The 16371-nt window shown below is 38.6% G+C and overlaps 1 protein-coding gene across 1 annotated transcript in view; it reads right to left on the reverse strand.

The window, feature by feature from the left end:
* CR1 (complement C3b/C4b receptor 1 (Knops blood group)) overlaps positions 1-16371 on the reverse strand; it is a 133135-nt gene that overhangs the window by 58774 nt on the left and 57990 nt on the right. Inside the window, 10 exon segments of the mRNA XM_053667902.1 lie at positions 1269-1354; positions 4038-4137; positions 4671-4752; positions 4754-4851; positions 7029-7247; positions 11095-11180; positions 13176-13278; positions 13376-13552; positions 15076-15471; positions 16157-16242. Coding sequence (XP_053523877.1) covers positions 1269-1354; positions 4038-4137; positions 4671-4752; positions 4754-4851; positions 7029-7247; positions 11095-11180; positions 13176-13278; positions 13376-13552; positions 15076-15471; positions 16157-16242 — 1433 coding nt within the window.

Consider the following 16371-nt stretch of genomic DNA (forward strand, 5'->3'; position numbering starts at 1 on the left):
TTTATTTATTTATTTATTTTACTTTAAAGTATTTAAGAAGACACATATTTCTGGTAGAACATTTATAAAATATAAATGAAAATAATCTTTCAGTCCATTATCTAGAAGCACCACTGAGAGCCCTTTAATGTGTAATCTTCAATACATGCAGACACACAAACCATATGTTTTCCAAAATATCTCTGTTGTCTTAATAATATTTCAGTGGAACATGTACTGTACAATTTCATTTCAAAGAGCTGTTTCTCTTGGCTAATGAATTCTGGCACATTTTAAACTTTTTATTTTTTGCTTGCAAAACTCATGCCTTATCCTTTTGATTTTTCCCATTGTGGGTATTTCTCTTTAGTTGTAAATAATACACACATACAAAGTACTAATGTATTCAGTGCTTTGAAAACTGATAAACAGAAATTTTTTAAGCACAAAATGAAACTCATTATAATAAAAAATTGTATTTTCTTCCAAAGAATCATCTCACATCTGTTTGGAGATCCTTATTTCTGAAACACTGAAATACGATCAACATTTACATTGTTTTGACTTTTTCACTATCACAAACAACAATGCAGGTAAATATTTGCATAGCGACACCCTTGCAGAAATCATGGGAATTAGATTTTAAGAATAAATCATAAATGTCAACTTCTTAGTGTAAGGCATGAACACAATTGAGGGTTGATACCTATCATATACTAGCTTCTTAGAGATTTTGTTCCCATTTATCCTCCCAGTGTTTAGGTTTGAGTGTGTTGATTTCTTCACATTATCACCAAACCCAGGGTAGATAGCCTCTTTGTATTCTATGTTAATTTGCAAATGCTCATTCTTCTTCCTACCCAAGGTGTAGGAAGCTCATATTCTAAACATCTCACAGGAAGACAGCATGCCATGCCATTGTTCAAAGAACCAGGAGGAAGGCAGTGCATGACCTGATGTTGAGAGTTGGCAGAGAGGAAGCTAGGCTACTTTCACTAACTTTGCATTTGTTTACAATACTGAAGTGAATGATCTTCAGACTGGGAAATGTTCAACCAATAAAAGAGGAAGCTGGGGGCTCTTTTAAATAAATTATATGCCAAGATAAGGAAAAACCAGAAGGAACTAGGAGCTTAGAACACTGCAAGCACTTTTCAGCATATAACCATTTTCTTTTGAAATATTGGAAGAATATCATTGCCAAGAGGGGTCAGACTGATTCTAAGTAATTTCAGGGGGGCAATGCTAGGATTAACTGATGGGATAAATAGGAAGAGAGTTTAACTCACGTTCACAGAATGGTGGCTCCATATCCCAAATGACAGTATTACCCGAGAGGATACATTGGGCAGATGCGTGGCCAATGAGACTGTACCTAAAGGTAAAATGTGAAAATTATTCTATCCACCTCCCACCAGCTTCCGCACAACCTGAATACAAGGCAGATTTGACAAGATTTCATCTGGGGGAGTCTAAGGACTAGCATAAACTCCACTTGTTTGATCTGGGTTTTCTTGTTTCTCTTTTCCTATCCTCTAACTCTTGTGAGGGCTACTTCATCTTTAATTTCTCACAGTAATACTCTGCTTCTTAGTTTTTGGCTTCATTATGTATTGCATGAGGCACCAAAATAAACAATCCTTTTGTAAACCTGTTTAATACTTTACCTCTTCATTTCTGTATTTTTCTCATATTATTATTATCACCAGTTTTAAACCTTGGCATTTTCCTAGTATACATATATAGTTAGCACTGCTATGTCATTTTAATTTAGGTATGGTTCTTTAAGCATCATCATACACAGTGCCCTTGATCTTGTTAGAGCCTTTGTATTTTATGTATGAACCAGAAAGGTGAACTATTTTAGGTGTTCCAGTAAACTGGAAGTTAAATGTCCAATTTTTATTTCATTAGATATTTCATTTCATGTGTGCAGATTGCATATATACACAAACATTCGTACTTAGGTCTATTTTCTCAATTTTAGTGCCATCAAAATATGTATGGTTTGCCTATCCCCTATGTAATATAGGTATAGCATATCTTTTCTTGCTCTCTCCCATTTTTTCAAGTTTTATGAATACATTTTATAACTTTAGAGATTGTTATTTAATTATTACATTGCAAAGTTTCAATTTTGAACAATTAGTTCTATCATTCCAGTTAGTTTCTTAACTTTGTTGAAAATATTTGACCAAGCTTTTTGAAAATGATGTGAATTTTTTTTGTGGGGGTTGCAAATTTTACATCACTGATAGCATTTTTATGCTTCATCATTTTTTTAAAAATTATTTCTGGACAGCCTGGACTTTTTCCACTGTGTATACTTATGTTGCCACTTTTCTATGAATGTATATTTGGAGGCTATAGAAATGAATATAGCTGGGCTCATTAGAAACACTATCTTCAGCAATTTAGTAATGGAAAGGATCAGGGTTACATCAATGTTCATCGACATTTTTGCAGGGTTTATAGTTATGAATTTCCCTTCTGAAGTGCTGAAGTTATTAAAATCCTTTTATTTTTCTTCTATCATATTTAAAGTAAATTTCTTGGTATGGCATTGGTATGGCATATAATAATATTTATAGGCTGCTAGTGTACAATTCTATAATAGATCATCTGTATATTGCAATGAGTATTTGCCACCCAAATCTAATCTTAAAGTTAAAGTTAAAAAATACATACGCCAGACATTTTTGAAAAGTCTTCCCAATCTCTTGGAAGCAACTGTTTTGTGAGAAGACATACTGATTCCTCAACTTCGTCTGTTTACATTTTTTCTGTGATTTGTCATGAGATTGATGGTTTGTTGTTTCATACTATAGACAGGTTCACCTCACTTGGTAATGAAAGATGAAGAAGGTACAGCCAGAGTATTTAGAGACTATACTTAAAAGTGCTCAGAGAAAGAGAAAGTATTTAGATTTGCTCTAATTTTACTTTGTCAGATTACATGTACTATGGTCTTCTAGGCCTTGGGTGGCAAATACATTTGCTGAGGACAGACCAAAATGACCTTCCAGTGCCAATTCTGGCACAAATGTAGCCCAGATTCTCTAATGGGCTCAGCTGCTCAAAATGAGAGTACAGTCAAGAGTCCACTGTGTGCTGAGCAAGGGTAAACACCAAGGGCAGGACAACCACCTAGTATACATTTTATGTCAGACATTTTCACAGGGGTCTATTGCAGGCTAAATAGTTTTCTTCAAAAAGATATGTTAAACTCCTAAATCCCAATCCCCATGAATGTGGCCTCATTTGGAAGTAAGGTCTTTGAAGATGTAATCAAGACTACATGAGGCCATTAGGGTGGCCCTAATCCAATAGGAATGGCATCTTCATAAAAATGGAACTCTGGACATTAAGCCATACAGAGAGGAGAAATTCTGTGTGTGGTGAGGGGGAAGAAGGTGACACACAGACACAGAGGGAAGATGGCCATGGGAGGACAGAAACAGAAGTGGGAGTGATGTAGCCACATGCCAAGAAGGACTGAGGCTACCAGGAGCTGGCAAAAGTAAGGAGAGAACCTCCCTCTGGGGCTTTGAAGGGATCATGTTGTGCCAGCACCTTAATTTTGAACTTCTGGACTTCAAAAACTGTCTGAGAATACATTTCTGTGGTTCTCAGACACCCAGTTCCTGGTACTTTGTTATGGCAGCCCTAGAAAACTAATAGTGCATTTACCTTGAAGATTTGTTTTCTCACTCAATGCTCCATGGGCTTCCCTTTATTCCAGCAATGTGCACTGTGTTAGGGCTGTTTATACGGTTTCACTATATGGTTTGACTATACTCTCCCCACATTTTCTTCCTTTGTACCTGGTGAGGACCTTGATTTTGTTATATGCACTGTAGTGTTTTCCAGCAAGATTAACAGATTTCCCCCTTTATCTTGTCATACCTTTGTTCATTTCAATCAGACACCGAAACATGTAGGTTCAGGCTTTTAAGCAGCAGATGGTTATAGTCTAGTCTCCTTTCTACTGCCATGTGACTAAACGGTAGTATTGCCATTCTGCAAATCTTGAATCAAAGATGTTACTGCCAACTTACCCTCTATTACAAGTATAATTAATTCTGGATCCAAACTGGGTGTTTGTGTCTACATGTACCATGCCATTCAATGGATCTGGAGGAGTTTTACATACTTTACCTGTGGCAAGAAACAGAATTTTGGAGCCAGAGTAATATGAACTTTTATAGTACATAAGGTCCCAACCTCACTGTATAGCTGTCCAACAAGTACATACAATTCTGAAGGTTCCACAAATTTTTGACTTACCCAACTGAGTTGGGCTGCTTACTAGACACCATGTTAACACAGACTTCTCATCTAGACCTGTCTTATCTCTACCTGAAATTTGTCATCAAAATGTAAAGGTTAATTATGGCCTTATTGCATACTAGTATAAACTTTTTCTTCTTACCTGGTTATTCAAACAATTTATCTTCTCTATTTTTTCCTGTAAAACATGTTTCATTTCCTGCAAATACTTCTTGGAAAATTCTCATGAAACAAACACATCAACTAATAATTAGGGATGATCTACAACACTGACTTACATCCACCTGTGGGGGCACTTGTGAGAAGCAAAGTTTCCTTATCTCTAAACTTGGAAAAGATTAGATAAGATCCTATGGATAATTTGACAGACACCGTAAAGCTCCAATGCAGGGTTTACTCACGTTGACAGACATCCTTGGCACTTGACCACTCCAGGTTGTCTAGACAACTGATAGAGAATGACTTTCTATAGTACCCAGGGGAGGCATTCATACTGTAGTGATGTCCCAACAGGAAACTCAAATTCATTGGTTTGGATTTTCAGCTTAGCAAATTGAAAATGACCTGGGGCATTACAGTAACCTAGGAAATAAGATATCAAGAACAGCACATTTAATGTAAAGATACCCAAGGACCTTATTTCTCTCTCCTGTTGGAGTTGATGCCAGAGCAAAAGAAACTTTTTAGTCCTGGAGAGATCATTTCCACCTAACCTTGGGAGGGGAAGTTCCATTATTAGCACATGTCCATTAGAAAATATACTTCCTGAAAGGGCATTCCACTCTTTGGTCATTTTGCTCATATAATTTACTGTACAAAACAGCTCCAATTCAATTTTCCACATTTTTTTGGGGGGGAAAGAGCTCTCCTGCCCAGATTCCACCATTCCTGTCTGGTTTCTCTGTTCTTTAGTGCATCGAAACCCCCCATGGAGGGCTCACAAGTGTGATCAGAGAACACAAGGTATTTCTTGACACTAGGAAGAAGCCACTAGTTCTGTAGGTCTGATTCCTAAGCAAGCCACTTTGACACAAGGGGGAACCGATAGCATCTCCTCAAAATAAACAAACTAACATACTACATTTGCCATTATGAGAAAACATTGTTGGAAGTGTATATTGAATTAAATTCTACTTAAAGCTCCATGCCCCTATGGCCTATTAGCTCTAGGCTCACTTTGGGTTCAAAATGTGTGAATCCAATAAAGTACATATGCTTAGGAAAATAGAAATCACTTCCACTTTGGTTGACAATACCCTCTTTTTTAGTTTCTCTTTCAGCTGTTCTCCACCTCCCTTCCAATCACTTATTCCAACAGAAATAGTTATAGCACAACCAATTCTGCACCCAGAACTTTTTTGGTTGGAAGATTATAAAGCAATTTCTCAACTCTTGAGATTATTCAATAATTTCTCTACATATAAATATTGGCTTATTTTCAAGATATTCCACAGCATATTAGTTTACTTATATCACCCTTTACTTTTATCTTGCAGCTGAAATATTAGCTTTACTAGCTTCCAATTCAAGGAGTCCCAATTATGATTGAAATTTACCCCTAAGAACAAATCACATATGAAGATGTCTCCAGTCTAATCTATCTAATAAAACAAGGGTTGCCATTTCAGATAGGGTTGTGATGAAAAACAAAATCATAGAACTTAAGGGAAGACTATGTCTCATTATAGATTGAGTAAGTATGGACTAGGTCTCTACATTGGTAAACAGGCTCATAAGTGCACCTGACATTGAAGCCATTGTGATAGAGAAGGGCAGTGAGGACAAAAATGACTTCTGAGAAATTTCCCTTGGTCTTTTTCCTTTTAGGATTTTTCTTTGCTCTCAGAGTTTCTTAGTAGTCAGTAAGTAATATCAAGACTAGGGTCCCTTCTACAATTCACTTTCTCCTTTCTGTGTTTATGTCCTGAAGATGGATGTCTTAGAGTGGTGGGTGTCTTAGGAAACCTTCTCCAGACCTTGGAAATACACACTCTTTATTTTGCATTCTCCTTTTGGTTCACATTCCTTTTCTTTTCATTTCTACTGAAGTGAGAAGAATTCAATGACTAAAATTACTGGGGGCAAAGAACCAAATAAGCATTATTTTAATTTACAACCTAGGCCAAACTGGCTGAAAGAATCTATATTGTGCCCTGGCTGGTGTAGCTCAGTGGATTGAGCTAAAGGACTGGGAACTAAAGGGTTGCCAGTTCTATTCCCAGTCAGGGCACATGCCTGGGTTGCAGGCCAGGTCCCCAATAGGGGGGCACATTAGAGGCAACCACACATTGATGTTTCTCTCCCTTTCTTTCTCTCTCCCTTTCCCTCTCTTTAAAAAAAATAAATAAAATATTGTTAAAAAATAGAATCTATGTTGTTTGTCTACAATGCAATTTAAAGCGATTTTGCCAGGCTTTGTTCTCTCCTGGACTGTGCTTCCCTCCAAGTCTATGGATGTCATAACTTATGTGAGTTAAGGTCCTTAAAGATTTACTTTCAATTCCTATGCTTTGAAAACATTTTTCTTCCAATTCTAGTTAAAATTAGAATCACCACCCACTACCTTGCTCTCTCTTCTCCAACCCTGTAGAAGTTAGGTCCTCAAACTTTCATGTTGACATATCGTAAAATCATTTATTACTAATTTATTATTTAATTGTGCCCATGCACAAAAAATATTGCACTGTACTTACAAGACTTTGGGAGTTTTGTTTTGAGTATTCTGGAACCATTTAGGATGTGGGGTAGTGTGCACTAACCTGGATGTCCACAGCGAGGGGCAGGGCTGCTCCAAATCCCATTCCCTTGACTGTCACTTGTGCAGCGTATGGTGCTCTCCCCACTGAGAATGAAGGTCGTCCCTCTGTCTTTGTGGGGGTCACATGTGTAAGTTACTTCTTTTCCATAAGGAAAGATTTCCAGAGGTTTTCCTGTGTGCCTTCCATTATGGATATCTGGTGGATTTGGACATAAGATTTCTGGAAAGAAGGCAAAGGCTGTAAGCTTCACTGAGGAGTTTTCTCCAGAGGTATTCCACAGTCATAGGGTGTTAGAGTTGGGGCTATCTAAAAAAAATTTATGACAGTATGTCTTTGGTGTAGGCCTTTGATGAGATGAGCCAAATGAAATAAGATCACACTGTCATTTTTCATTGAAAAAATACAAAAGAAGTGGGTTATCTTGAATCTCCCTGATAATTGAATCTTCTGGATAATAAAACTTGACACACTTAAATTAAGTTCCAAAACTTTAAAAAAAATCCCTTTGAAATTTAACCCATTGAAGTACTTAATACCTGTTAGTTGGGCAGTTATTCTGTGCCAGCACTTATCAGGGCCCTGGGATGCAGCACGATAAAGTCATTGTCCTCCAAGGAGCTTCATTCTCGAGAAATATTGCTAGAATGTCTCCACGTGTACTAATTATCCTAACGACATGTAACGACATGAAACTCCTCCTTGATAACTTTTTAAATATATTTGATTGATTATGCCATTACAGTTCTATTTCTCCCCTTCATTCCCCTCCACCCTGCACACCCCTCCCCCACCATCCCCCCTTTAGTTGATGACCACGTGTCTCAAGATCTTTAGATTCTACATTTCCCACACTATTCTTGCCCTCCCCCTATCTATTTTCTACCTACCGTCTATGCTACTTATTTTCTGTACCTTCTCCCCCCTTCTCCTTCTCCTACTCCCCTGTTGCTAACCATCCATGTGATCATCATTTCTATGGTTCTGCTCCTGATCTAGCTGTCCTCTTAGTTTGCTTTTGTTTTAGGTGTGGTTCTTAATAACTGTGAGCTTGCTGTCCTTTCACTGTTCCATCTTTTTTATCTTCTTATTCTTAGGTAAGCCCCTTTAACATTTCATGTAATAAGGGCTTGGTGATGATGAACTCCTTGAATTTGATCTTATCTGAGCAGCACTTTATCTGTCCTTCCATTCTAAATGAAAGCTTTGCTTAATAGAGCAATGTTGGATGTAGGTCTTTGGATTTCATGACTTGGAATACTTCATTCCAGCCCCTTCTTGCCTGTAAGGTCTCTTTTGAGAAATCAGCTGACAGTCTGATGAGAACTCCTTTGTAGGTGACTGTCCCCTTATCTCTTGCTGCTTCTAGAATTCTCTCTTTCATTTTAATCTTGGCTAATGTAATGATGATGTGCCTTGGTGTGTTCCTTCTTGGGTCCAACTTTTTTGGGACTCTCTGAGCTTCCGGGATTTCCTGGAAGTCTATTTCCTTTGCCAGATTGGGGAAGTTCTCCTTTATTATTTGTTCAAATAAGTTTTCCACTCATGGCTGTTCCTCTTCCCCTTCTGGTACCCCTATAATTCAGATGTTGGAATGTTCAAAGATGTCCTGGATGTTCCTAGGCTTCTCCTCATTTTTTTTGAATTCTTATTTCTTTGTCCTTTTCTGTTTGGTCATTTTTTCCTCTTTCTGGTCCACTCCTTTGATTTGAGTCCCAGTTTCCTTTCCCTTACTATTGGTTTCCTGTGCATTTCCCTTCATTTCAATTAGTTTAGTTTTCATATGTTCCTCTAATTTGTGACTATAATCAACCAGTTCTGTGAGCATCCTGACCACCAGTGTTTTGAACTGTGCATCTGAAAGATTGGCTATTTCTTCATTGCTTAGATTTATTGGCTCTTTGGCTCTGAGTTGTTCTTGAGCCATGTTTTGATCTGTTTCTGCCTGTTATGTATGAGGAGGTGTTCACCAGGGTGGGGCCACCCAGGTCGCTGGTTTGTGATGCTGTGTGTGTGGGCAGGGTCAGAGAGGGACAATGGTGGTCCCTTTTGCCACTTTCCACCACTTGGGCCTGCACGGTCTGTCTCACCGCTTCGCTCCTTCACCGGTTTATCTGTGCTCGAATGTGTGACTGTGGTCAGCCCTCAGTGAGTCCACTGCCTTGTGCCCTCAGTGGGTCCACCCGGTACTCCACACCTGGGATCCGCCTACAGCTGCCTGTGCGTGTGGGTTGCGAGCTCGGGTGAGTCCAGTGGATCTTCCCTGCCCAACCCTGATCCACTGCTGGCTCTGCCCCTCTTACTGGTTTGGCTGAAGGGTTTGTTGTTGTCAGACTTCCGTGTAGTTCAATTTTCTGTGGTTTGGCTATGTTTTTGTTGTTAAAACTTTGTTGTTTTTAAACTTGATTGTGTGAGAAGGTGCAGTGCTTTCACCTATGCTTCCATCTTGGCGGAAGTCTTCCTTGATAATTTATTTATACTGGCCATCAATGTTGATTATGACAGCATGCTGATACAATGAATTGAAGCATCTTTGGCCATTGTGATAATTCTAAACCATTCAGATTGCTTTCTTTTTTAAAATGTATGAATCTCTTTATTATTTAATTTTCTTCTTTACTTTTGGCAAGTCTTCGAATAGTTACTTCTCTCTATTATTTGCTTGTCTGTTTAAAACAGTTCCCTCCTCAGTTCTAATTGGCATTTCTAACTAGCCTTAAGGTTTGGAGGAAGCTACTTCAACTAGTAAGAGTCATGAAAAATAAGAAAGATAGTTCAGTCAATAAGTGAGCTCTAATACATGTCACTAGGCCAGCCACTTATTATGTCTCATCAAGAAACATTGGGTTTCATGGATAGCAGACATCTACATATAAGCTATTCTCATATGTTTTACTATAGAAAGTACATTTGATGTCTGAGTATATTTCTAGCAAAATAAACATTGTAGTAATATTTTATATATACATAGATGTGGGTATATATATATTCTAATTTTTAATACCAAAAGACAAAGCAAAGTCTCATCTTCTGTTGGGCAACATATAAATGGGCAGAATGGAAGAACTTGGTATTTACATTACACAGTGGAGAATCATTTATCAGCTTATTACTTCTGAATCATGCAATACAATTTATTCAGGTACACATTTTGAGAGCACAAGGAGTATTAAAGTGCTTACCCCATGAAATGTTGCTCCTGACTTTCCCTTCATTCTTTCATTTCTCTGATCTGTCACATCCATATCACTTATTTGTCCTCTGTATTTCCTGATCATCTCCCCACTTGGGTATAAATAATATGGGGAGAGGGAATTAACTGGTTCACTGCTATAACACCAGTACTGAGAAGAACATCAAGTACATAGGATGGACTCAGTAAATAGTTGTGGGGATAAATGAATTTTTTAAAAGATACAGACTCATAGATAGAGAATGGGGTGACAGTTCTGGGCAGTGGGTGGGGGGTAAAAGGATTGTGCTAAACAGAAAAAAACATATAAAAGACAACAACAGTGTGATGATTGCCAGGGTCTGGGAGCTGGATGGAGGTGAAAAAGCATTAGAGGGGATAAATAGTAATAAAAATACAATAAAAAGAACAATTAAAATACAAAATAAAAGTGGTGATGTGCATCTAAAGTGAAAAAAAGGTCTTATATTCATATGTTAGAAGACAAATCGAAAAATTTTAGAGTGATTGCATCCTGATGGTAGAAAAATGAAAAATAAAAAATTAGGAAAGTAAGAAAGAAAAAATTCATCAAAGATTCACATTATTTAATCTTTCCTGACCTAAATGGGAACTAGGATATATCGCATAGAACACAGAATTCAAAATGACAGAGAGAGCAAATGCTTCCCCAAACTCATGGTGCACAGCAATCTGCATCACAACAAATTGATCACAGATAAATACTAGTAAAGTCAGCAACTATTTCACAATAATTCAGATTAAAAAACAAGACCATGAAGGGATGGCCATGGTATGGCCACCCATGTTTGCAAGTCAAAATATTAACCAGGTTAAAAAAAAGAAATTGTCCTAAAGTGTTTTCCTTCTACTCACGTTCACACACAGGGACACTGCTATTCCAAAGGCTTTCCATTCCAGCCAAGACACAATGACTAGCAGAATTGCCTTTTAGATGGAATCTAAAGAAGAGAGAGGTAATGAATAGGTGAGTTGGTTTAGCCAAAATGCCATTCAGTTTGCCAAAACTCTAAGCATCTTAAACCAACAGGTGGCAGAGATTTTCAGGCCACTCCAATCTGGACAGATCAAGGCCTCCAGGAGGGGAGAACAGTAAAGCACTGTTAGCTGGTCACATAACATGCAGTCCCAGCCTTGAAGAAGGCAGGCATAGCAGAGCAGCCATCTCCTTGATCCTGGACTCAGACTTTGAGAAGTGAATCTTTAGCTGACTGTTCCAACACAAACCTGATAAATCTCTACTCATTGCTCTGATGGGAAACTCAGTTTTCTAATGCAATGGCCACCTAATTCTGATAATTTGAGAGCAACTAAAACAGCTCCCAGTTTGGACTGAAAAAACAAAACAGAATAATTGCAAAGAGAACAAGGGCTGTTCTTTGGTCTCTACATCTGTGATGGCTATGAGGGAAGCTCCCAACAGTACACTGGGCCACTGGAGACTAGGTCTGATGCTGTAGGGGGAAAGGATAGGAGATCAGAAATTACTTCGTATGAAAGCATCCAGAATTCTCAATGTTATGTGGGACCCTGGTGGCTCCTAAATCTTATCGGGTTCTGGCATTGGGTGCCTGCTGGGATTCTTTGGAACAGTCTGAGACAGGTCTTTCATGGCTCATGTTTGATCCTTCCCATGCCCAGATGTGCTCACACTGAAAAGCACCAGATTCACATGAACTTGATGTTTTAGGTAAGTTTAATGACCTTACCTAAAACATCACATCAGCTACCATGATCACAATTCAGAACACTTAACCTATTACCAAACAGAAGATATATGATTATATTAAAATGTTTATTATTATACTCTTGCTCCTATTATAAATTTCACTTTTGATGGTAAAAAAAGACTGATATTTCTTAAATAATCTTAATCATTTGAAATAAGCTTTTTGTAACATACCAAACTTTTCTTGGGACTCTACAAATTACTTTTATTCCCCTCTGCTTGGGAAATGTGTTTTTTTCCACACAACATACAACACATGTATTCATAGCCATTCATTGTATTATCTTTATGCATGCCATTTAATATATGTTCCAATTTTTTCTTCATGTCTCATTACTTCCACCTGTCTCTAACTCTCAATTTTCTTTTAGTTTGTTTTTGCTTTTTGTTTTTTGAATTATTTTATTGTTGTTCAATTACAGTTGTCTGCATTTTCTCTCACCACTCCCCTCCACACCAGCCAAACCCTTCCTCCTCTCTTGGTTTTGTCCATGTGTCCTTTACAGTAGTTCCTGGAAACCCTTCCCTCCATTAATCCCTCCAACCTTCCCTCTGGTTACTGTCAGATTTTTCTTACTTTCAGTGTCTCTGGTTATATCTTGCTTGCTTTTTTCCATTTGTTGATTACATTTCAGTTAAAGGTAAAATCATATGGCATTTGTCCCTCAGTGCCTGGCTTATTTCACTTAGCATAGTGCTCTCCAGTTCCATCCATGCTGTCTCAAACACCTGATATCAAACTGTATTACAATGCCACTATAAACAGACCACCCTCGTACTGGCACAAGAACACACCTAGACCAAGGGAACAAAACAGACAGCCCAGAAATAAACCCAAGTCTGTATGGTCAATTAATATTTGACAAAGAAGGAAGAAACATAAAATGGAGTAAAAAGATACTCTTCAACAACAGGTGTTGGGAGATCTGCCCAGCTACTGGCAAAAAAAATGAAACTCAATCACCAACATACACCAAACACAAAAATTAACTCAAGGTGAATAAAAGACATACTATAAGTCACAACACCATACAAGTCCTAGATAAAAACATTGGCAAGAAAATCTTACTTCTGCTTTTCTTATACACTTTCAAAATTTAATGCTCCTGAGGTAGCTTTTTTTTTTTGCCATACCCAAACCTCCCATTTTGAATTAACTTCTAAGTCCAATTTCAGTCTCCAGAAGGCCTGGCAAGCTCACACTCACCCCTCATCACAAACGAAGGACACTTTTGCTCCAAGCTCGAGATTAAGTGGAAAGAGCACATGGCCATTAGGAAGTTCGTCCAGGAATTTCGCACATGATTTCACTGAAAAAAAAAAAAAAAAAAGGAAAACAGGTAACCTAGGCAGGTGGAAAGTAAAGCCCCAAGCTAAAAATTTCAAACGGGAGAGGAGCGTATATACCTGTACATCTGGGCGCTGCGGGGCTCCAGTCCCCCTGGGGTGTACAGCGCAGAGAGGCCGCCCCTCTGAGGTCATAGCCAGGCTCACAGCTGTAGAACACTTCCTGCCCAGGGGAGAAGTTGTCCTTGTCACTGAGGGTGTGCTTACCATGAATGATTTCTGGAGGCAGCTGACATACTGAGGAAAGAACAAGTAAAAGTTATTATAAATTATGGGGAAATATTTTTTCCTAAATCTTAACTCTACTAAGGAGTTAAGAGACTCCAGGATAATTAAATTAGAGTGGTTTAGGTCTAACCAAGAAAGACAACTGATACCCCAATCTCTCTGCATTTTACTCAGGTGGAAATTAAGAATAAGGGAGAGCTGTAGCCAAAGTCCACACATGAGTAACAGCTAGAGAATTAGAACCTACTCTTTCCCTGCACAAGGTTTGAAACACAAGCATCAGTTCACCAGGCACAGGACCACTTCTTCTGGTGCTGGCTATTTAGAAAAAAGTTGTTAGTATTGGTGGGATTCCCCATGCACATATTTGCTAAAGGTCATCTAATTTACAGCTTCATCTTTCAGATAATGAGAAGATTGTCTGAGTGTAAATCTATTTAACAGATTTCCCTTCATCTCTGTTATGGTGTCCTTGTGACCGAAGTGTAGTAAAATTCTTATCTACATCTGTCTGTCCTCCCAGCTGCTCTTTCAGTGATCACACAAGCTAATGCAGGATGGTGGAAGAACTGTAAGCTTCATCTCTATCCCTGTGTATCCATCACAATTATTTACCAGGCCACTCCTAAGCCAGCAATTATGGCATAAGGAGACAAAACAAGCCATCAAGAACAAAAGCCCCTCAATATTCTGGCCCTCGTAACCAGAGGGCACATTGCTTAGAGACTATGTGAGTCAAGGTTTAAATGCCTCCATAAGCAGCCCTTTGGATGTGTGCTTAGGACATGAGAACTGATTTGAATGTCAACCTAATGGCTATCTAATGAAAGATGAATGAAAAATCTCTTTGTCTTTTAGGAAGCTGCTTTCACTTTTAACTGCAGATTCCTCATGGTAAAATGTAGGATGTGGAACAGAACAGACACACCCTGAGGTCCTTGTGACTATTCTGAAGCTAGACTAATGGTCTTGATAAACAGTCTTTCTGTCTGTGATGGGTGCTGATAGGAATATGGAAAGAAGCACAGCATTCAGGCTCCAGGGTGTGACACACATGCATTCAATTCTTGGGTATGCCACTTACTGGCACCTGATTTGGACAATTTACTTAACCTCTGAAAGACCAAGCTAACTTCACTGTCATACAGATAAATGATTAAGACTAATTCAAAGGAAGGTTGTAAAGAGTTGATGAGATAGTGCATGTAAAGTACTTATCACAGTTGACTGGAAAGTTCACATCCTTTTCCCCATGTAACTGAGGGCCAGTAGTGCAGCCTCAGAATTATCCAACATGAAAGTCCCAAATATCTCCTTTCTTGATTAATTAAGCCCTTGCTTCTCCATGTAAAGGCACAAGCACAGCATGTGTGCACACACATATCCCTTCTTTATTTCATGCTTCATCCAGGGAAACTTGACTCACACTGCTCACCACCCATCTTCCTCCCAGAACATACACCAATACCATGCCTGGTCCTCCTACAGCTCGGGTCCTCTGCAGGCCCCTTCAAAGCCTCAGTCAGACTCACCCCGGGAGCAGCTGGGCAACTCTGGCTCCCATTTGTTTTGGGCCTGGCATCGCACACTGGAGGGTCCTTTCATGACAAAGCCAGGCTCACACCTAAACCTCACGATTTCATTTAAGGAGAAGAAGCTTCTGTTCTCAGACACCCTTATTCCATTTTCAATGTCTGGAGGGGTGCATTTATTAGGTATGAAGCACTGAGGTGGAGGGCCGCTCCAGGTGCCAAAACGATTGTCTTTGCTGGTGCAATATATTGACTCGTCACCCAAGAGGACAAACTTTTCCCTTGTCTTTGTAGGATTGCAGCGATATTTCACCACCGTTCCGTAAGGAAAATACTCTCTGTTGGTGCTAAAGAAATCTCCGTTGGTGATGCCCGGGGGTGGCCTGCAATGAATACCTAAAGAGGGGACAGCAAGGAAAACAAAACCTCGATATCTTATAAGTTATATTTATACTTGGTGACAATTGGGTTTTTAAAAAATCCAATTCACTGAATATGAATTTAGTCTCAGCACTTCTGCTCTTGTCTAATCTTTTCTAAGGTACAGACATGTTTTTGCATAACTGTAGATTCCATGATCACAATATGATGGCTCCTGTCCTTCCTCCTCCATCAATGTCATTTCAATGAATGTGTCATGTCTTAAGTGTCTCATTTTATGTGTGAACTTTTATGTCATTTCACTATAATTAATTCAGTTCTCTTTCTATAGAAAGCATTTGGCTTTATTCTATTGGTTAGCAATATGATGTAGCATACAGTATGGCATCTTTATCAAATAAATAAAAACGGAATCTCTGGCACAACTAATAAAAGCACAAATACAAAGTTTCATACATGGCACAATAATCACAGATTCAGAAGTCATAAAAATAACCAAGTATGTGTTCTAGTGTATCCTATTAATTTGGAAAATGTGAGTATTAAGAATATAGTGTCAATATTGCCATATTTTGGCAATATTGAGTCAGAAATATTGGAAGACTATCATTGCCAAGAGAGGTCAGACTGATTCTTAGTAATTCCAGGGGGCAATGCTAGGATTAACTGATGGGATAAATAGGAAGAGAGGTTAACTCACGTTCACAGAATGGTGGCTCCATATCCCAAATGACAGTATTACCCGAGAGGATACATTGGGCAGATGCGTGGCCAATGAGACTGTACCTAAAGGTAAAACGTGAAAATTATTCTATCCACCTCCCACCGGCTTCCTCACAGCATGAATACAAGGCAGATTTGACAAGATTTCATCTGGGGGAGTCTAAGGACTAGCATAAACTCCACTTGTTTGAT

This window comes from Artibeus jamaicensis, unplaced genomic scaffold (assembly GCF_021234435.1).
Source record: "Artibeus jamaicensis isolate MK-2021 breed Jamaican fruit bat unplaced genomic scaffold, CSHL_Jam_final contig_475, whole genome shotgun sequence".
In the NCBI taxonomy this organism is placed as follows: Eukaryota; Metazoa; Chordata; class Mammalia; order Chiroptera; family Phyllostomidae; genus Artibeus; species Artibeus jamaicensis.